The sequence below is a fragment of the Dreissena polymorpha genome, chromosome 1, assembly GCF_020536995.1.
Source record: "Dreissena polymorpha isolate Duluth1 chromosome 1, UMN_Dpol_1.0, whole genome shotgun sequence".
NCBI classification, from domain to species: Eukaryota; Metazoa; Mollusca; class Bivalvia; order Myida; family Dreissenidae; genus Dreissena; species Dreissena polymorpha.
In genome coordinates, this window is record NC_068355.1 from 51,023,780 (window position 1) to 51,047,124 (window position 23,345).

General features: G+C 34.0%; 1 protein-coding gene across 5 annotated transcripts in view; it reads left to right on the forward strand.

Moving 5' to 3' along the window:
• The window catches only part of LOC127880229 (TBC1 domain family member 30-like), a 62,466-nt gene that overhangs the window by 28,953 nt on the left and 10,168 nt on the right, over positions 1 to 23,345 (forward strand). For all 5 annotated transcript variants that reach the window (XM_052427551.1, XM_052427566.1, XM_052427536.1 and 2 more), the window contains 3 exons: positions 4,971 to 5,098; positions 7,436 to 7,561; positions 8,941 to 9,126. In XM_052427551.1, coding sequence (XP_052283511.1) covers positions 4,971 to 5,098; positions 7,436 to 7,561; positions 8,941 to 9,126 — 440 coding nt within the window. The remainder of the gene's footprint in view (positions 1 to 4,970; positions 5,099 to 7,435; positions 7,562 to 8,940; positions 9,127 to 23,345) is intronic.

A 23,345-nucleotide genomic window follows, 5' to 3' on the forward strand; every position in this document is an offset into this window, starting at 1 on the left:
ATAATATTATTATAGTAACACATAGTTATTTTAAAATAAGCTTTAATTTGTTTTAACACAGAAAGTACAAGCAACTGGGTCATAATTGTTATTTTGTTTAATGGGTTGTGTAGATTGCATGATTTATTTATACACAACTTGAATGAAAATTAGGGCTAGAAAATGTTGGTTTATATTTTTGCTCCGAAATATGTCAGAAGAGCAATGATTGCAGAGCCATGGGAGAAGACATACTGTTGTTGGACAGTCTTCTAGACCTTTGTATTTCATGATGATGTATGTATCTTAATGTTCATTGATGTAACTTCATGACTATGGATGGCCTGAAATATTTGGTACATATATATTATATTTGGTATATTTAGTAATAGAAATAACAGGTAATTCAATAAATCATCGTTATTCAATAAATCATTGTTATACATTAATAATGCATATAATTTCAGGATGAATATTCTTTTATTTCCCTCACGGAATGTATAATGTTTGCCACTTATTTACTGTACTTCGACAGTTAAAATAGACATTGAAATCTTGATTACAAAAAATACACCAGGATGAGCATAGCTGGGTCAGTTTTATTTTTTAAAGATTTAACTTTTAATTTATATTTCTGGTTATATTTTTTACCTACAATTTATTTGTTTGTTACATACATGTAAAAAATATTTCAGAATCTGCCCATCATCTGTATGTTTAACATATCTTAGTAGTGTTCAAATCTCTCAAATGAGTATATCTTTATTATAATTTCTAAATTAAAACTTATTTCTTCCTACATTTTAAGTTGCTTATGAATTTAGAATGTTGAAATGTATAAATGAAGTCATCACTGTCTCCCATGTATGAAAACAAAGTTCAGAGTCTGCAAACGAGCATTTTCTGTCCATTTTATACTTGCCTTTGAGCACAAATGATCTTGTGCAATTATAATGCTAAAGCACTCATACCAAATAATGTACACATATTTTCTGTTATATATATGTATGCAAACATTAGCCCTGAAGTAATAGCAAATACATTTATACTCATTTTAATTAATTGGATATGCTTTCAGATTAAACAAAAGATGACGATGAAATTATTTTCCCATAGTTTAATATTAATTAAACATAATTATACCCCCATTACCAATGGTTATGGGGGCTATATAGGAGTCACTTTGTCGGTCTGTCTGTTTGTCGGTCTGTCTGTCGGTCTGTCCCGAAAGCTTGTCTGGGCCATAATTATGTTGTTCATTTTGAGATTTTAAAATCATTTGGCACATTTGTTAACCATCATTTGACGGTGTGTCGCGCGAAAGAATTACGTCGATATCTCAAATGTCAAGGTCACATTTGAGTTCAAAGGTAAAAAATGGCCATAAATGAGCTTGTCCGGGCCATAACTTTGTCATTTAATGTGAGATTAAAAGCATTTGGCACATTTGTTCATCATCATTGGACGGTGTGTCGCGCTAAAGAAATACCTCAATATCTCAAAGGTCAAGGTCACACTTTGAGTTCAAAGGTCAAAAATGGCCATACATGAGCTTGTCTGGGCAATAACTATGTCGTTCATTGTGAGATTTTAAAATCATTTGGCAAATTTGTTCACCATCATTGGACAGTGTGTTGTGCCAAAGAATTACATCAATATCTCCAAGGTCAAGGTCACACTTTGAGTTCAAAGGTCAAAAATGGCCATAAATGAGCTTGTCTGGGCCATAACTATGTCGTTCATTGGGAGATTTAAAAATCATTTAATCACCATCATTGGAGGGTGTGTGGCAGGAAAGAATTATGTCGATATCTCAAAGGTCAAGGTCACACTTTGAGTTCAAAGCTCAAAAATGGCCATAAACGATAATGGCATAATAATTCTTAAAAATCGCCATAATTTAGCTTCTCTTGTTTGTGACGACAGCATGCAAAATAGCCTGTGTCAATGCGGCATGTGGGGGTATACGTCACGTCTGTGACAAAGCTCTAGTTATTTGGCTATATAAACTAAGTGTAAAAAATTCGATTATTTGAGTAATTTGTGCTATAGTTTCTTAGTCAAATAAAGAAATTATTAATTTCCCTAGAAAGGAAGTCGTTTAATAGCAATAATCCTGCTGTTTGTAAGAGGGCATGATTCTCTCTGACAATCTCAGCATGTCAAGTTATGATTCTATTTTTGTCAGATCAATATCAAGTTATGGCAGCTTAACAATTACAGACCAACAGTTGCCAGGGGAAAAAAATCTCCCACACATATGGCTATTAATTCCTATTTTATATCAGTCTGGAACATGATTTTGCTGTGTCCATTCCAAAATTGGCTGACTGAATCTTTTTGTAGTGCATTGGGGTTTCTATTTACCTAGTTACTCATTTTGTAAGCAATCGGATACACCCCATGCAATCCTCTGTTTTGTTTACTGAGATATGTGTCACTGAATATAGAATCCCTGAAACAAAATAAAGTGTGAAGCAAATTTGTCCTCACACACTGCAGGATTTTGCAAATTGTATCGATAATTTTATCCAAAAGTTATACAATAATATTAATATGAGCATTAGTCATGAAAAAAAATAAATGGGTTAATGCATGTAAACTATTGTGTTAGGGTTGCCTGCTTAGTCCGCACAGACTTATTAGGGATGGCACTTTTAACTTTATGGAATTTTTCATATAAGGAAAGCCTCTTGTTAATGAAAAAAATCCAGTCTTAGGGTGGAAAGTGCCGTTCCCATCATTCCTGATAAATCTCTGTGGACTGAAGAGGCTTATCTGGGATGATATGTTAAGCACATGCGTTAAACCTGGTTTTCCCAGAACCAGACTCATTTATATAGTTTTCTTCTTTCCATTAACCACACAATCTTTCCTAAACCCTTTTCATAGGATATAATTTCATGCATTTCAAATATAATCCCTATTCCCAAGTGACATCCATGAAGTAATGTTTGATGTTTTACATGAAAATAAAGATTACATACATAAATAGACTGACCATCAATCAATTGCCATCTCGACTTCTTCGCTCCAAGATATGCTGGAATATTCTGAAGAGAACATACTTATGGATTGTTTGTGGTCTACAGAGATATAAATTAACTTTCAGGAACTTGGTTGCCACCTGGGTTCGTAGCTTATATTTTCTTATGAGACCAGAATAAATTTAATTAGCCCAGAAAGAAATCAACTATCAAACATCATTGTTTAAAATATCATTTACTTATTGCAACCTAAATTGTGATATAAGGGAATGGTGAAATGCAATGCCTGTCAATTTTTAAACAAATAATGGGAGAATGATAAAAAAAAAAATTACTGAAATCAACATTTTCATATTCAAGCAGGAGGAATTTGACTGAGAAATTATCTATGGAAGAGGTTGGCATAAACCAAAATCATACACAAATACATAATTACCACTTCAAAATGAATCATTTGTATTTGAAACAAAGATTTAATGTTGTTGGTAGTATGCATTATGGTTCTGTTGTACTGATTGTTTGACGCCAAGAATGTGTTTCATTTTATAGAAACTCAATTATTAATTAATCGGTTTATGCAACAAGCGGTTAATCACAGGGACCTTTAACATTTAAAAAAAATTATTCATAGAGTATTTTTGTTAACGTTCCCTTTGCATTAAATAGACAGACCATATTTAGTCCTTAATTAAATTAACTAATACTGGAGAAAGACACCAAAAACGATTGTGTATGATTGGAACTCAGGTTTTGTTGCTAAAACTTACCAAATCTTAAATCAAAAGCGATGTTTCAAACAGTTTGTACATATTGACAAATCTGAATGCCAAATGTGATACAAATTGCTGCTAAATAATACATGGTTGCTATTTCCACCATATGACCCTTGTCTGATGCGGGCATAAAACTTTGTCAGATACATGTACCTGCATGTTTGACTGGAAAACAACAGTCAAATTGGCCTTAATAAATAACAAATCTTGTAATAGAAACTTTTTAAAGTTTCATGAAAACAATAGCAAACAATACTTTTTTGTTATTTTCAAATGCTATTCTTGGGATTATAGGCTTTATTTCTTTGTTGCATTGAATTAATTGTAAAGGATTATCATGTAAATAATTGAGTCGGTAAAAATATTATTCCTATTTCATTTTCCGTTTGCTCTCATCACATGTTAAAAAAGTCACTATTCTTGACTTGTCAGAAGCAGGGAGTTTGCCATTTGCAAGTAAACTTGTGTGTTATATGGAAAAAAATTTTCTGGTTTATGGGTATCAAAATGGTGTACTTGAAGTAGGCGATTTTGTATTTTCCACACCTTTGACTAGCTCTTTTTCATGCAATCCTTTATATCATCCCACTGATTGTCTCAATTGGTTTCCATCAAATTGAATTGCTATAATGATCAGTAGCATGTATATATTAACTTGCTCAGCATTTTAATTTCTGACATTTCCACTGCCTACACTGGAACATGATTAATAAGCATTGATTTCTTACATCTGTCATTAGATGATCGTTAAATTCTGATTAGAACTGATTGATATCCAATTCATCGTTATTTACTGACACATGTTTTGGCATACTTATTTTCAAATCAAAGATCGAAAATCAAAATGACTGTACACATTTAAATGGTAATTAACAGTATTTCACATGTAAGTGTTGAATTTTGCGATATTCCAGCACAATTCACTTAAATAATTGTTTAATATTTAAGATCAGCAGTACTCTGAAAAGATTTTCAACTGCAGCTGTCAAAACTCTTTATATTAAAATAGGTTTCTCACAACCAACTTTTATGATTACAAATCATGCTTGAGTCATAATTATGACATTTATCGTCTGTATTCTTTATAGCTGCCTTTAACAGCTGGCAATGGACTTTGTGTTTTGTAGATGAACTTGACCTACACATGCCTACAGACAATGAGAATAAAGAGTGTCACTATGAGAAAGCAAACATAAATCAAAATGCTTAAGAAATCATTTTGTTTTTTCAGAGATTGATACGAGGATGAAGTTTTCTCTGGAGCCCCAGGGTGGGGACAGTGCGTTCGACCAGTGGAAGGACGCTATGAAGGCAGTTGCTAGGTTACCACTGGGCATTCCAGATGAGTTCCGCAGAAAGGTATCTCGGTTGTTCCCATTATTTGATACCCTGATTTCCATAACTTTGCCATAACCTTTTATCAGAATATTAAACTGTAATCTTCAAATCTTAAAAGAAACTGTGCTAATCAGAAATGGTTTCACAATTCTCAACCGATATTCCCTGATAATTGTCATTTAAATGGGAGTGAAAAAATGAGATATTCAGAAGTAAGGTTTCATGTGTTGTTGATTGGAGATTTAATAGCTGTGGATTGATTTTACTTTGTCTTGAGAAAAATCTTCATGTTAGCATTACAAAGTACACTCAACGTTTTATCAAAATCATGTGACAGATAATATAAATAGTTGTGACTTTATGGGTAATTGGAATAATTACAGAGCTACTTTCAATTAGTTTTATTTGGCAATCAACAAATAAAACTCATTTCATTTCAGTAGAATGCAAAAATACTTCTCTTGGAATGCTGGAAGGCATTGCAAAATATGTTTCATTGATCCTTTTCTGTTCAATGGAGTGAGATCTCTTTGGCATTTATAAAGAATAAATTTTAATGCCCAGTAAATCAATACTTTGCAAAAAGAGAAATAAATTAAGTCTTCTTACATGAACACGAAAGAAAATATTGTTGTCTTTTAAGCTTGCTGCGATGCTGACTCTTGGTGCATGAAATTCTTTGGCGCCATTGAAATTGTTTCAGTTTCTAGGAACAAACTATAATTCTAGAGAGAATTTAATTGCACGTATCTTTCTACATACCTCAGTTTGTTCATGTTTGCACTCAGATGATAGAGGTTTAGACATGACTGGAAACTTTAAAAAACATTATTCTCTTTGTTTTATAATATAACTTATCTCTAAAATGGAGTGATGTGATCGATAAGTTGGCTGTCTGCTGATTTGGACTTTGTCTCATCTCTTGTAGCGTTTGAATGATGCTTAAAACTGTTTCTTCATAAGTAACAAACTAAAAATGTCAATAAGGCTCTGGTTTCAAACACAATTTAGCTTAAAAAAACACTTATGGTTGCACTTTGCTGAAGTGTGCAACTTGTGACTACAAACATACATGCCATACGTCCCGGATTGTCCGGGACAGTCCCGGAAATGAAGAACTTGTCCCGCTGTCCCCGAAATCTGTCAAATGTCCCGGAATTTACAAAATCCATATACATGTATACATGTACCTTATCTTAGGCTTAACTGCACCTTGAATCTGTGCATATCTACAGCGTGTCCATGACAATGCCTACCCGAATAGGCAGACTACGCTACGTGTCAAAATCGATCAATTAACAGGGGTCTTGTTATCATATCGATTGTCTCACGTTCGCGGTCAAACCGAAAAGGCGGCATTATTTAATGTGGTTGTTAATTGACTTTAATCTACTACGTCATTATTTCCCGCTGCGTAAGGGCAAAGGATAGTTGTTCACACATCTGAAGTCCAACATCGCTGAGTAAAAAATTAAAAGCAGTTTATGTTCGCAAGTTTAACCGACAAAGAAGTTGAGTAAAAATATAAGCATATACAAACGTCATCCTTGTTATTATATAAATGTTATAGATGAATAAAGGCGTATCAACAACTACGCGTTACAGACCGGTCTAAATAACAATAACGCAATGACGTCACCATCTATATTTAGAACGCTTACACTGAAAACACGTGGCTTGTATCGGAAGTAGTAATGTTTAATTTGACGTTAATAGATCAAGTGTATTTCGAATCGGCTTTCGAACTTTTGCAATTAACGATGCGAAACAAAAAAAAGTACCAAAAATGCATATGTCTATAAATATCGCTACATTTTATACATGTCCCGGAAAATCGGCAAAAGTCCCGGACAATTTAACTCAATGTCCCGGAATTGGTCTGAAAAAATATGGCATGTATGCTACAAATGTATTATTCCTATTTTATTGCAAGGACTGTCCCCTAGGTATGATTAAGTCTAGCTGACCAATACATCTCATAACTTATGGATTAGTCCTATACTAAATCCTGTAGACATGACTGGTCTCCCCCAGGTATTGTTTAGTGTAGCTTACCAAAAAGTCTGCTAATTGATATATTATTCCTGTAATATTAGCTTCACTCTGAGAAAACGGAGCTTATTCCATGTGCATGAAGTATTGTCCTAGATTAACATGTTCAGTCAACACAGGCTTATTGGGGACAACTCTTTCTGCCTAATAGATTAGATTTTGGTTCAGAAAAGACTTACTTAAAATTAAAACTGCAGTAAAAGCAGGAAGGATTGTTCCTAAGACAATGCTTTACTGACATGCGTAGCTCTGTGTTTTTCAGAGCAAGACCCATATGTCTTTTAACATAACCTTACTTTCCCCTAGGTATGGTTGAGCCTTGCAGACCAGTACATCTGTGACATGAAGATAGACTGGGACAAGACTGTCAAGTTTGCCTTTAACGAGAGAAGCAACCCAGATGACAACACTTTGGGCATGCAGATTGTGAAGGTACTACTAAAAATATTTGAACCATGCTGCTTTGTAATATTTGTATTGTCTCCACAATTGGCGTGGTATAAGTAATTGGTTTTCTAAAGACAGTTTGTTTGTAATTATCATCATCAGCAGTCATAATTACCAAACTTAATGAAAATGTTTGTATTTGAGTGATACCTCTGCCAAGCAAGTGTTATCATTAGCTGAATTATTCTACAGGTTGTGGAGTGAACTATTTCAAATTAATTATAGTTTTACTTTGTTTGGTCCAACATGTTTACCCAATTTCAATTTTTTTCTCTGCAATTTGTTGTACTACAAGTCATAATGTAAAACTCAATATGACATTATTGTTTGAAAATGCAGTTTAAAACAGGAAAAAGTCTAACACATTAACCCATTCATGCCTAGCGTCCTGAAAAAAGGACATTGCAAACAGCGTAGACCCAGATGAGACGCCGCATAATGCTGCGTCTCATCTGGGTCTACGCTGTTTGCTTAAAGGAATTTCTTTATGAAATATTCTAAATATAGAAATAAATATACTTGACATCCCTAATTTTGGAAATAAATTGATCCAACTTAGAAGGATGGGAGAGTCCACTGGGCATGAATGGGTTAATAAACAAACAAATGAGCCTCAGCCTGTGAAAAGAGGTCACAATGCATGAGCATAAAGTGTCATCCCAGATTAGTCTGTGCAATCCGCACAGGCTTATCACAGATGACACTTTCTGTCTAAACTTGATTTTTTCTAAGAAGAGATTTTCTTTATATAAAAAATATCATCAAAGCGGAAAGTGTTGTCCCTAAAAAGCCTTTGCAGACTGCACAATTAAGCTAATCTGGGACAACACTTTACGAACATGCATTAAAGCTAGATTATACGATTTTGTCAAATATTTATTATTTTATATAAAAGGTGTAAAAAACTTATTAAACATAAATTTCAATATAAATTAAAATAAAAGTTAAGAAGAACATGTGTCGAAAAATGCGAAATAAGCTAGATATTTAATTCTGAAATTGAAAATGTCTGTACAGTCGAATTCGCCAGCATGTAAATCATGCATGTACGATGTGAATCTAAATTTAGTTTAACTGTTCATTTTAAATTCCTGCAACTATATCTATTCATACAACACACGAACACTTACTAAAAAGATGAATGCTTCAGTTATTGTAGGAAAATATGTACACAATCGGCTTGGGGCGCTTATTTGTCTTTGCTGCATTTTATGAAATTCGTCTTAAATGTATAATTTTTCTTGCCTATTTTGTGTAATTGTAACATATTTTATCAATTTATTACAACTTAATATATATAAAAAATCATATAATGTCACTTTAAGCCCAGCTTTAAGGCTCAAATTGAGAAGTGCTATATTCAGGACCTGCATCGAACAGGCTGCAGTGGTTTCTCCGGGGAGGACAACGAGGCCGAGCGGGCGGTCCTCAAGAGGATACTGCTAGCCTACGCGCGCTGGAACAAGGCAGTCGGCTACTGTCAGGGCTTCAACGTCATTGCTGCCTTGCTGCTCGATGTCATGGACAGGAAAGAGGCTGACGCGTTGAAGGTGGGTGTGAATATTAGAGATTTTATGAATGTGTAGACATCAGACTTCTTATTGTTGTCATGGGTTTTGTTGCTTTTTATACCATCAAATGAATAAAGGTCAAATTGGGTTGATTGATGTTTCTTGATCACAGAGTACATGGATGACAATTGATATGCTCTGGGAAATCCAGGCTCAATGCGTTATGCATAAAGTATAATTTTATTTACGGAAAATTTCTTAAACTTGCCAGCAAACTTGCAATTCATTGCTGGAAAGAGTACTTTAATAAAGCCTATATTAGCTAAGATTTAAAATTATTATTTATGATTAAAATAATTACATCCTTTGTGACATTCCAAGTTGCAAGCATGTGATCACTTTTGAAAAGAATTCCAAGATTTATTTTGTGAGACAAACGTGTTTTTAGCTCACCTGAGCACAACGTGCTTATGGTGAGCTTTTGTGATCGCCTTTTGTCCGTCGTCCGTTGGCATTCGTGCGTTGTGCGGCGTCAACATTTGACTTGTTAATTCTCCAGAGGCCACATTTATTGTCCAATCTTCATGAAATTTGGTCAGAAGATTGGTCTCAATGATATCTTGGATGAGTTCGAAAATGGTTACGTTTGCTAGAAAAACATGGCTGCCAAGGGGTGGGGCTTTTTTCCTTATATGGCTATATATGGCTATTGTAAAATCTTGTTAACACTCTAGAGACCATATTTATTGTTCGATCCTCATGAAACTTGTTCAGAAGATTCATCCCAATGATATCTTGGACGAGTTTGAAAATGATGTCGGTTGGTTGAAAAACATGGCTGCAAGGTGGCAGGGCTTTTTTTCATTATATGGCTATAGTGAAACCTTGTTAACACTCTAGAGGCCACATTTATTTTTCGATCTTCATGAAACTTGCTCAGATGATTTGTCCCAATGATATCTTGGATGAGTTCAAAAATGGTAACCTTGGCTTGAAAAACATGGCTGCGAAGGGGTTGGGCATTTTTCCTAATATGGCTATATATGGCTATAGTAAAATCTTGTTAACTTTCCAGTTTGCTCAATCTTCATGAAATTTAGTCAGAACATTGGTTTCCTGTGTAGTAAAATTTTGTTTTATTATGTCAATATTATGTGACATTAACTGTATTATGTAATTTTTCATAACACATAATTTTCATAGTTAACATAACTGTTTTAGTCATTAACACTTATGATAAGCCTTTCAACTAAGAGATAACTGAAAGAAAGACAACATGTACATGATTTTGCAGTATTTATGCAGTATTTATCTCCCTTGTTTAACCTGGTTCAGTAATCTATTTTTAGTTCTGCTCTGGAATTTGGGAAGATATTGATCATTGATAAATGCACTGTTCTGAGGGAAAATTGACTACTCTGCCATTGATCTCTTCTGAACTGTATAAAATAAGCTGTTTTGGCTGATTTAAAAATCTCTTGATGCTTTCTTGAAAAGTTAACAGCTCTTGAAAAAGGTTGGAATTTTGAAATAATTTAACTCTAAATTATTTTTAACACCAGCATCAAAACATTTGGCATTATTTTCTTAATTATTCTTATTATTTAGATTATTTCTATTTGGCATTTTCTAAATTAGGAAGACTATTCTATTTCAATAACTTTAGTAAATATAGCTTATTTTTACATTTGATTCACTGAAGTTTCCTAATCTCCATAAATATTGTTCTTTAGATTAAATTAGACCTATTTTGTAAACTAGATTTTTGAAGCACTTTCTAGACTAACAGTAACTTATATTTATATCAGTTTTTTTGTCAGATTTTGAACTTCTTTTTACATTCATTAAGGTATTTGCTGTATGTTGTTCATTTTTGTAACGATACTTAGATTCTTTAGACTTGGCTTGTACCTGTTCTTAATTTTCTGTCATTGTTCTTCATTGTCCGAGTTCTTGGAATAAAAATTAGTTATTTTTGTTAAAGCTGCCTTGGTTTTCACTTATAAATAAATTCTTTGAGTGTATTTAGGCGTCCCTGACTGAACGCCTTTTGTTAATTGAATTACAACCAGTCAGTATAGTCATCCTGACCGGAAATAAGAGTTTGTCAAATAAATATTTTTGCATTACATAAGTGCTCACAAAGTAACATTACTTGTAACCGTCCTGTGACTGGTTCATTTGCGTAAGCGAAGGAGACCGCACTACCACACCTGGATAGGACAGTTGAGTTCGATAATGGTTTGGATCGGTAAAAAAAAACATGGCTGCCAGGGGGGTCTTTTTCCTTATATTTATATAGTAAAAAAGCTTGTGAACACTCAAGAAGTCACATGTTTTGCTTAATCATCATGAAATTCTGTCAAAACATTAGGTATGTGGATGTCTTGGACGAGTTTGAAAATGGTCATGATCAGTGAAAAACATGGCCGCCAGGGAGTGGGGCAGTTTTCTTTATATGTATATAGTGACAACATGTGAACAGTCTAGAAGACACATTTTTTTCCTAATCTTCATGAAATTTGGACATATCTTGGAAGAGTTAAAAAATGGTTGAGGTCTGTTAAAAAAACATGGCCGCCAAGGGGCCATTTGTTGTTCATTCTTCATGATACTTGGTTAGAACATTTGTTCCATTGATATCTTGGGCTGCAAAGAACAGGTCATTTCTTTTTATCTCAGATCAGCGACTTTGGGCCTTTCAGGCCCTCTTGTTTATATCATAATTCCCCTTATAGATTTCAACTTTCAGGTTTTTTTCCCACTTTTTGGGAAGATAGCCCATGGAATTGGAATTGGGAATTTTATCGGCATTTTCATGAAATTGGAAAAATAAATTCATTAGCCTTTTTTTCACACCAAAAGTCCTCTGATTGGGGAAATATTAAATTTGATAAAACTCTTTATAATCATTCAAATTAAAAGAACAAAATCATATAATAATTTTTTTTATAATAATTTTTTTGTTTGGAAATTGGGAATTTTTTGCCACATTTTGGGATAAAAGTATACTTTTTGGGAATTGGTACATAGCCGAATTTAGGCTATAAAATCGGGCCAAAAAAAACCCCTGACTTTAATGCATTGAACAGTAGAAACATCCAGTGTTTCATGTTACTGTTCATGCTGGCACAAGTCCCCATTTGTATTATTGACATGTTGTCTGTCTTGAGTGGGCAACTAAGCCTGTTAGGCCTAAACAGCCTTTGGTATTTCTATGAAAAGGTTAATTGAAATGTCAGGAGAAAATAACAACTTTATTATGCGAGCATCTTTAATTTTTAAGCATTTTATCTTAATGTCAATTTAAACTGGATAGTTTTCTCAAAGACACGGTGATGCAACAAAATTACCATACCTTTTTTAATTTAGAAACTGATTGACAATATACTAATTCAGAGAATAATGTTGAATAATTCTATGAAAACAAAAGGCTAAAACAGTATGAAAAGGCAAGTCAACAGATACTGTTTCTTGTTCATTTTACCAAGTTACGAGAGTGATTTTGTACTGAGCTAAGCAATTGATAGAAGGCACAACATAGAAGTAAAGTTACCTAATATATGATTAATTAATGTAATATTTGTGCCACCTTCGAAGAAGAGGGGGTATATTGTTTTACACATGTTGGTCGGTCCGTCCGTCGGTTCGTCCACAGAATGGTTTCCGGATGATAACTCAAGAATGCTTACGCCTAGGATCATGACACTTCATAGGTACATTGATCATGACTCGCAGATTACCCCTATTGATTTTCAGGTCACTAGGTCAAAGGTCAAGGTCATGGCGACCCGAACCAGTAAAATGGTTACCGGATGATAGGATCATGAAACTTCATAGGTACATTGATCATGACTTGCAGATGACCCAGGTACATTGATCATGACTTGCAGATGACCCCTATTGATTTTCAGGTAACTAGGTCAAAGGTCAAGGTCACGGTGACTCGACACATAAAAAATATTTTCCGGATGATAACTCAAGAATGCTAACGCCTAAGATCATGAAACTTCATAGGTACATTGATCATGACTGGCAGATGACCCCTATTAATTTTCAGGTCACTAGGTCAAAGGTCAAGGTCATGGTGACTCGAACCATTAAAATGGTTTCCGGATGATAACTCAAGAACGCTTATGCCTAGGATTATGAAACTTCATAGATACATTGATTATGACTCGCAGATGACCCCTTTTGATTTTCAGGTCACTAGGTCAAAGGTCAAGGTCACAGTGACAAAAAACGTATTCACACAATGGCTGCCACTACAACTGACAGCCCATATGGGGGGCATGCATGTTTTACAAACAGACCTTGTTGACAGAAACAGCTGCATAACTATTCATTTCATTTGTATGTATTGTTTCTAAAACAAAGGAACCCATGTCAAACTATGTTTGCTGTCTTTACTCAGAAACAGAAATTCTTGCACGCAATCTTTTCCCAATTTACAAAGAGATATGCTATATAAAGCATTGATCTTTCTGGCATGTTATTTTGCTTTTCTATCTTAGAGGTCTTTGGGTAAAACATTCCTTTCAAACTCCAGCTTATTGATTCAAAGGAATTAGTTTTCTCCTAAAATGGAAGACAAATGAATTAAATCATGTTCTGGTTTGAAGAAACAAGATATTATGCCTGTCAAGAAATGGTTGAGTCATTAATCCATTTTAATGTCTGATTTTGTTTGCCATGATATTAAATCCAAATACAAAAGTAAATGCCAAAGACAATTGTTTTACTTCTATCTCCAAAAATAACCATCATAAATGTAATATATTTGCCATTAAAAGTTTTTCATCTCTATTAAATACAAAAATAGAAAACTTAACGATTCCTGTATTATAAATTACTATTTATTGCTGTGTTTTTATTCTTCCGAAACGATATTATCTGCGAAAAAAATACAACAACATATAGGTTTAATCTCCTTTTTGTACTGATGTCTAATTCAAAAGAACTTCAATCCAGATCAGGAAAGCTTAATGGTAATGTGTTTAATGTTATTTTTAATAAGAGACTGTTTCTAAATGCAAAACTATCAATAAGAAATCATGAACCATCTCAGTTTTTTAAACATATTTTGTATTGTGAAGTTTCAGATAGCTTGTTATCTATTTATTGTGTAAGTCCTTGCCCTTGTTTTTAAAAGCTGTTATTTAAGCTATGTAAATTCACTATCAACATGGCCATTCATAAATAAACATATTTACAAAATATGATAGGACCCAACAATAACAAATTATGGTACTAAAATGCATGTTTTAAATACCACTAGGCCAGTTTTTTTTATAAAAAGATTTTCTTTTCTTTCTTTAGGAAAAAATCAGATATTAAAAAAAGGTCAATTTATTCAGAATCTTTTAGCTAAATTTGGAAAGAAGTACTCACTAGTCCACTATTCGAAAATTTAGCATGTAAAATGATGAAAACAATACAAACTAACTGTTATAATAAAATTAGAACATAGCTTGATGCGGGCACATGGCATTATATGATTCAAGCGGGGTTCATTGGGAATACCCCATCTTGATTGTACTTCAAAATAGAGACATAACCCAGGTATTATTTTATAATGTCACTCACACGGTGCTCCTGCATGGTTGATTCTGAAAAAGGGCAAATGTTCATGTTTATGAAATACCTCAACACATAGTCAATTTTGGCTGGAAGAGCTTTTATTTGTTATTTGTGTCCATGGTGCATTATGACATGAAATAATAATAAAAATTTAGGTCGTAATGCCACAATGTCATGTGTCATGGCCATTGTAATGAAATGTAACAGTATCGACCTGAAGTAAAAAATTCAACTTATAGAATATTCACATTAAATATAATTGGGAAACAATATATGTCTTCTAATGTTCAAAAATGATACTGCGAAATGTGCTTACACAAAAACAGAACTCAGCATCTCAAAATGAAACAGGTTTTGGCCAACCTTTTTCATCAAACTTTAAAGTCAGTGTTGGTGTAAATCTAATTATTTATTTAAAAAAACAGTTGCACTATGAAAAATTATGGTACAAACTGAAAGTTAAATGTGAACAAAAATACTAAATAGATCCTCAAATTAAGTGGCAGTGATATGAACTGTTTTTCGCTTCACTTAGTACTGGTATATAAACAAGACAACAAACACAACACCAAATCTACCAAATATCTGTTGTGTAGGAAGGTGCCAAAAAACAGAGGCGTGCTTGTTAACGCTCTCCTACTTGTGGTGGGTCCCTAGATTTTCAGAGGAAAACTTTATTTTGATGTATGGTTAATCACATTTCTTCTTGAACAGTAGTCAATATTTATAATAGATCCCCTTGTGATATCTCCAGGGATGGTAACAGACGTTTAACATAAGGCACAATGTGATAATATAACCATGCTGTTAAGCTGTGATGAAGAGTGCTGTTCTTATATTTCCAATTGTGTTTGTGGCAAATATTTTTTTCTTGTCATTATTCTCAACAGAAATACATCTTGATTTACAAGAATGATTACTAGAGTTCTTCTGAAGTAAAACATGTTTAATATGTTTGGAAAACTCTCTTACTATATATATCACAATTGAGGAACAATGATGAACAGTTGATGCATATATATTGAATTATATAGTTCTCTGCTGAAACATGAAAAGTGCTGATAATTTGATGAACATTGATTTCCTTTGGGACCCCACTATCAGTCTTCAGAAGTGGCATTTTGAAAATTACTAGCAAGCCTCTTGCCTTATGATTTTTACAAGCCCAAAATCAAATAAAAACTGTATTTATGTATAATCCAAACAAGTTGACATTGGATATTTAGAAGTCACGGTTGGTTGGTCAGTCTGCTTAAAAAGTTAAAAAATTTGAGGCGCAAACTTTTTCATTTATCAAGCTATTAAATTAGCTTGAATTCTGTCATGATCAGGAAGGGTAGATGTGCAAGACACTATTCACATGTTCAGTGATCAACATGTTCCTGAGTTATATGCCCTTAAAGCATTTTTATGAATACAGTTGTTAAGAAAACTACTACAACATTTCTTAATCAATTTAAGTAAAAGTGTAGATGTGCAAGACATAATTTTCACATGCTGTTATCCACACTTTCCTGATATGCAAAAAATGTTATTAGATTGTTGAGCAAACTACTTTTACATGTTTCAATCTCCTTGATTATACTATCAATATATGTATATGTCATCACCAAGTGAAGTGAAGTGTAGATATGCAAGACACTTTTCATTCCCGTGATCAATACATTATTGAAAATAAATAACAGCATCTTATTAGATACACAATATCAAACGCAAATAAAACAAGAAATATTCAATACAGTTCAAAATAATAAAGATGCGAACCCAAACACATTGTGGGAAGTAATTAAAGGAAATATATGTTACACAACAATTAGATACACATCATTTAAACAAAAAGAAACACACAAACTTGAAACTGAAACTATCAAAATCATTGAAACACTCGAAAAACAATTACATGAAACACACACAAATGATAACAAAGCCATTGAAGATGAAATAACACTTTGCATTTAGGTTTCCAAAATTGCTCATAACTTCTATGTCCCTTGAGATATAACCTTCCTATTTGGTATGCATGTGTATATGGACAAGGCCTTTCCATACACACACAATTTTTTACCCCTGTGACATTGACCTTGAACTAAGAGTCCGCGTTTAGGTTTCGAAATCTGCGTTTAGGTTTCGAAAATTCTCATAACTTCTATGTCCCTTGAGATATAACCTTCATATTTGGTATTCATGTGTATATGGACAAGGCCTTTCCATACGCACACATTTTTTTTCCCCTGTGACCTTGACCTTGAACTTAGGGTCCACGTTTAGGTTTCGAAATCTGCTTTTAGGTTTTGAAAAATGCTCATAACTTCTATGTCCCTTGAGATATAACCTTCATATTTGGTATGCATGTGAATATGGACAAGGCCTTTCCATAGGCACACAAATTTTTCCCCCTGTGACCTTGACGTTGAACTTGGGGTCCGCGTTTAGGTTTCAAAATCTGTGTTTAGGTTTCGAAAAATGCTCATAACTTCTATGTCCCTTGAGATATAACTTTCATATTTGGTATGCATGTGTATATGGACAAGGCCTTTCCTTACACACACAATTTTTTACCCCTGTGACCTTGACCATGAACTAAGAGTCCGCGTTTAGGTTTCGAAATCTGCGTTTAGGTTTCGAAAAATGCTCATAACTTCTATGTCCCTTGAGATATAACCTTCATATTTGGTATGCATGTTTATATGGACAAGTCCTTTCCATACGCACACAAATTTTCACTCCTGTGACCTTGACCTTGAACTTAGGGTCCGCGTTTAGGTTTCTAAATCTGCCTTTAGGTTTCGAAAGATGCTATAAATTCTATCAAAGCGTTTATAGGGGGCATATGTCATCCTATGGTGACAGCTTTTGTTTTTAGCTCACCTGATTGCTCAGGTGAGCTTTTGTGACTGGTCTTTGTCCATTGTCCGTCTGTCCACATTTGTTCGTAGACACTCTAGAGGCCACATTTATTTTCCGATCTTCATGAAACTTGGTCAGAAGATTTGTCCCAATGAAATCTCGATCGAGTTTGAAACTGGGCCATGTTAGGTCAAAAACTAGGTCACTAGGTCAAAAAAACAGAAAAAGCTTGTTAACACTGTAGAAGTCACATTTAATGCCCAATCTTCATGTAACTTGGTCTGTATGTCTGTGTTAATGATAAATTGGTTGAGTTCAAAAGTGGTTCCGGTCCATTAAAAAACATGGCCGCCAGTGGTAGTTTTCCTTATATGGCTACAGAGAAACCTTGTAAACACTCTAGAAGTCACAATTTTTGCCCAATCATCATGAAAGTTTATCAAAACATTGGTTTTATTGATATGTCGGACGAGTTCGACAATGGTCCAGATCGGTGAAAAAACATGGCTGCCAGTGGGTGGGGCATTTTTCTCTATATGTATATAGTGAAAACATGTGAACACTCTAGAAGTCACATTTTTTGCCCAATTTTCATGAAATTTGGTCAGAACAATTGTTTCCTTGATACAATAGTTGAGTTGGCAAATGGTTCCGGTCAGTTGAATAACATGACTGCCGGGGGGGGGGGCAGTTTTCTTATATTTATATAGTAAAAAAAAGCTTGTGAACACTCTAGAAGTCACATTTTTTCCCTAATCATCCTGAAACTTAGTCAATACATTGGTTTTATTGAGATCGGTGAAACACACTTTTTAGCTCACCTGATTGCTGAGGTGAGGTTTAAGGATTGGTCTTTGTCCGCTGTCCGTCCGTCCACATTTGGTTTGTAAACACTCTAGCATTCACATTTCTCAAGCATTCTTTATCAAAGTTGCTGAAAGATCTCAGTTAAGTTTGATGATGAGCAAAATCACATAATTAATGCCATAATTATTGCCCTAAGATTGTCCAAATTTTCATTTTATTATACAAAATCCTTGTAAGAAAAGTTTGATGTTTGGGGGGTCAACTCAAAATATAGGTCACCATTTCAAATCTTACAAAAACAAAAAAACACTCCCTACGCCAGAGTTTTGATTCAATAATGATGAAACTTGACCATGATGTTTGTCTGGTCAATATCTAGGTCTTGTTTGACATTAGTTAAAGATTGCATGAACCGACTCCTCTCAGGTGAGCGAACTAGGGCCATCTTGGCCCTCTTGTATATTATGTGTTTTCATAGGTTGAATTTCAGAGCTGAGTGGGACAAAGAACCAATGATATGCCTCATTTATAATTCATAATTTTGTTATACCTTATAAAAGAAAATATCAATTGTTATCAATTGCCTTTATAATAAATTCCTAATAAAAATGCTTACATGTATTTCCATTTATTGATTCCCGGGTTACATGTTTATCAATGTCTGTTTGAACTTCCTTTGAACTGATCAATGATACTTGATCTTAATCTAGTCCATGTTTTATGAATAATTCAGCCATAGATCTTTTGGATCTTTAGGTATCAAGCACCGATTGAAGCACCAATTATAAAGAGTCCAACTATTTGAAATGAATTATGGTAGTTTGTGAGTTATTCCTCATTGATACAAAAACATACATTTGATTAGTATCTTTCAGGCAATTGAAACTACAAGATGTTATATAAGTTATATATGTAGACTTTTTAATTTGCACTTCAACATATGTGACAAATCCCCGTGGAGGTACTGTTCAAGTTTGTGACAACGCTCTAGTTTGATTAACATCTTCAGACAATAATTTCCATGCGCATGTTCTGAAGATATTAACTGAGGAACCCCAGTAAATACCACTGAAAGACAAATTATTGACAGTGACAACAATGCACAGTCATATGAGTGCCATCAGGGTAATGTGTTCTTTCATCTCCCATAGGCAAAGTCCTGGTTTTCCTTAGTTTGTACATTTTGTTCATATGGACACTGAATGACCTTTTTTTTAAGTTTACTGATGGTTAACGATGTCACTGCAATACAGGGAAATAAATAGTGTCTCTTTCAGGATCAGAGTTTGCGACATTTGCATTACAGAAAGTTCATTCCAGCATAAAATACATCTCAGTTAGGCAGTTTCCATTGAACTTTGTGTGCTTGTAATCCATGGGCAATATTGAGCTGAAATAAACCCTTGTTTCTCGAGTATTTCCTTATTATTTTGTGATTTTTATTTGTTTGTTGTGGTAAATGACAACTCTGTATTGAGGACATAAATAAGTTCCAAGCAATAGTGATACATTAATATTATACACCCTGTCTGCTAATGAGAACACGAAACCTTGCATGACTTTATAGTGGACAGGGTAGCTTGGCATGACGCTGTTCAAATGATTTCGCACATGCCGCCCTATTGTTACATATGCATTTGAATAATTGACTGTCGTTATATTCTATGTGTAAAAAATACAACATATCTGAGCTAAACTGAAAGGAATAGAAGCTACCAACCATGTAGTGTGCCAACAGAACACAGTCTTATGTACTGTAATCAATGTGTCGCACTATCAACCATGTAGTGTGCCAACAGAACACAGTCTTATGTACTGTAATCAATGTGTCGCAGATACTCCATAGGCTTGCTTAGCTCTTCAGAGGAGAGAAATGAAGATAAATGATGATTGCCTATTGGTACTGGGATGGACAAATTGATCTCATTTCTTGCTGGAGCTGCCTATTTATCAGAATGAAACCTCCTTATCCACTGACTGATTGTTAATAGGGATAAAAAAAATACATTGAAAAAGGAATGTAAGAGAAGTGAAATGTTCTATGAGACTACATAAGATAGTAATTTTGAAGCCCACATTTTTATCATACTTTCAATGTCTAAAACCCTCAATAATGACCTTAAGCAGCACATAGTTATCACATTGTCCATCTGTGTGTCCCTCTCCTTGTAATCTGTAAAGTATTAAAGGGATTTAAAATATATGTCTTACATTCGGGTGCCAAAACAGCTTTAGGAGGTCAGGATGTCTTGCCATATGCTGATTAATATTTAATTTCTAAATTTAATTTAATTATTATGCTGCAACTTGATGCATAAATTTCTCTGCATCTCATTTTTACTTTATCCCTGTAATGCTGTATAGTTTGGTTAAAGACGCTCATGAATTAAACATGATGATTTATCCTTGTTTCAAACTTGTATATGTCACCTGGTGCCCATTGTGACCACTGTATGTCTTGTGATGTGTGTCATTGGGTCATCAACCATTAGTTTTTAGCGAGGCTGTTTTTGGAGAAAACCACAAGCTATTGTCATAGCCAGCTCGTCTGACGTAGGCGTCGTGCTAAAACCTTAACATTGGCTCTTAAATCAAAGTGCTTCCACTTACAACTTTAAACTTCATATGTACATGCACCTTGATGAGTTCTACATGCAACACCCATTTTTGGGTCACTAGGTCAAAGGTCAAGGTCACTGTGACCTCTAATATCAAACTTTAACATAGGCTCTAAAATCAAAGTGCTTCCACCTACAACTTTGAAACTTCATATGTAGATGCAGCTTCATGAGTTCTATAGCCACACCCATTTTTGGGTCACTAGGTCAAAGGTCAAGGTCACTGTGACCTCTTATATAAAACTCTAACATAAACCTTAACATTCGCTCTAAAATCAAAGTGCTTCCACCTACAACTTTGAAACATCATATGTAGATGCACCTTGATGAGTTCTACACGCCACACCCATTTTGGGTCACTAGGTCAAAGATCAAGGTCACTGTGACCCCCCCCCCCCCCAAAAAAAAAATTCTGACAAGCTTTCCCAGCCGAGCGTGGCACCCGTTATGAGGTGCTCTTGTTTAAGTTGTAGAGGCCACAATTTTGTTAAATCTTGATAACATGTAGGCGAAGTTTGAATCTGGGTCTGATACGTGCAAATACTAGATCACCAGGTCAAATGTTAGAAAAACACTTCTTATAACTCTCTAGGTGGGATTAATGACTCAATCTTTTTGAAACAGAGTCAAAATATTAATGTTTATATTAAATAGGCCAAGAGCTAGAATCTGGGTCTTGTGCGTCAAAACACAAGGTCATCAGAACAAATCTAAGAAACTAAATCAAATTTTAAGCTCATTTTAACTCTAGAGGTTTAATTGTTTTATTCATTCTTGATGTAACTTTATTCAAGTTCTTATCTTGTCAATCTTGGCTTGGTTTGGATCTGGTGCATGTGCATACAAAAAACAGGTCATCTTTTCAAATCTTGGAAAACTTTAACTGCTCTTGAGGGCACACTTCTTACTCAAATTTTATTAAACTTGGTCAAAATGTTTATCTTGACTAGATCTAGACTGAGTTTAATCAGTCTCATGTGCATCATTAAACTAGGTCACCATTTCAAATCTTTGAACAACCATACCATTTTAGAGGCCTCATTTCTGACTAAATCTTGATGAAACTCTTTCATAATGTTTTTTAAACTATTTATGCTGGGTTTAAATCTTGGTGATGTGCATCCAAAACCAAGGTTACCATGTCAGCTCTTAGAAAAAAACACCTTGTTACCACTGTAGCGACCTCATGTATAACTCAAGCTTGATACAACCAGAATGTTTATTTTGACAATAACTAGTTAAAATCTGGGTCACATTGGTTAACAGACGAAGTTACCTGCGCAAGTTGTTGACAATTGGTGTACCTAAAACCTAGGTGAGCACCTTAGGACCGTCATGGCCCTTTATTTAGAAAATTATGCTCTGAACTTATATGTTAATGCTCTTTGTTGTGATTGAAGCCTTCACATGACAGGCATTAGTGCCATTTGTTGTATAATGTATAGGAAACATGCAGTATTATTAAGCAGAATTTAGTTTTATTGTATAAGACTTATACAGATAAATAGGCTAAGATTAATGGACACATTTATTCCAATGCTTATTTAATAGCAAATGTCTTTAGAAAATACTTTCAACATTCTTGCAGACGTATAAACATATTTTCAGAATACATTAAGAGCCCTCTTTTGTGTTTGTTGCTTTGTAGAAAAATATTTAATTTATTTTAACATGTATCTTAATGCTATCCCTTGATATATACATTCAGTTTGATAACTACATTCAGTTTGATAATTTTTCCAGGGGAGGTAATAAATTAATGACAATATTAGATCAATTTCAAAGTTGTCTTACTTATTTTATCCGTTACCATATCAAGCAAAGCCAATACATAGCAAAAGCAGTAAATATTACACATCATTACCCAAGTCCATAAGTCTGCTACCACATACAAATATATATAAAAGAAGTTCATAGCACATGTTTTGTCAAATTGACTAGACACTTGGGATGATGATAATTATTCTGTTGATATGCTTTAATTATTGAAAGAAATGCATACAGTTTTTTAAGCATTAAAGGTTCTATTGTCAAATACTTAATAGTATGTGCATTTGGATAATTGACAATTTACTTTGAAAAATGTGTGCAGTGTTCACATTTGATTATGATACCTTTAAAATTTAAATGAAATGTCAGTTTTAGTAAGAAAATCTTGTGCATAAGATCCACTGTCTTCCTTTGGTGATGATATTCCTTTCATAGACCATGGCGCACATTTATATTCAGGTTTTAATAACAATGCTGGTACAGTTCTCTCCCTCAGCTGATCAAATTCCTGTGAAAAGCCACACACAATGATGATACGCAAGTTTAGTACAAATGTGATGATATTTCTTCTTCCCAGATGATGATATTCCTGATAGACCAAGGTGCGCATTGATATTCAGGTGTTAATAACAATGT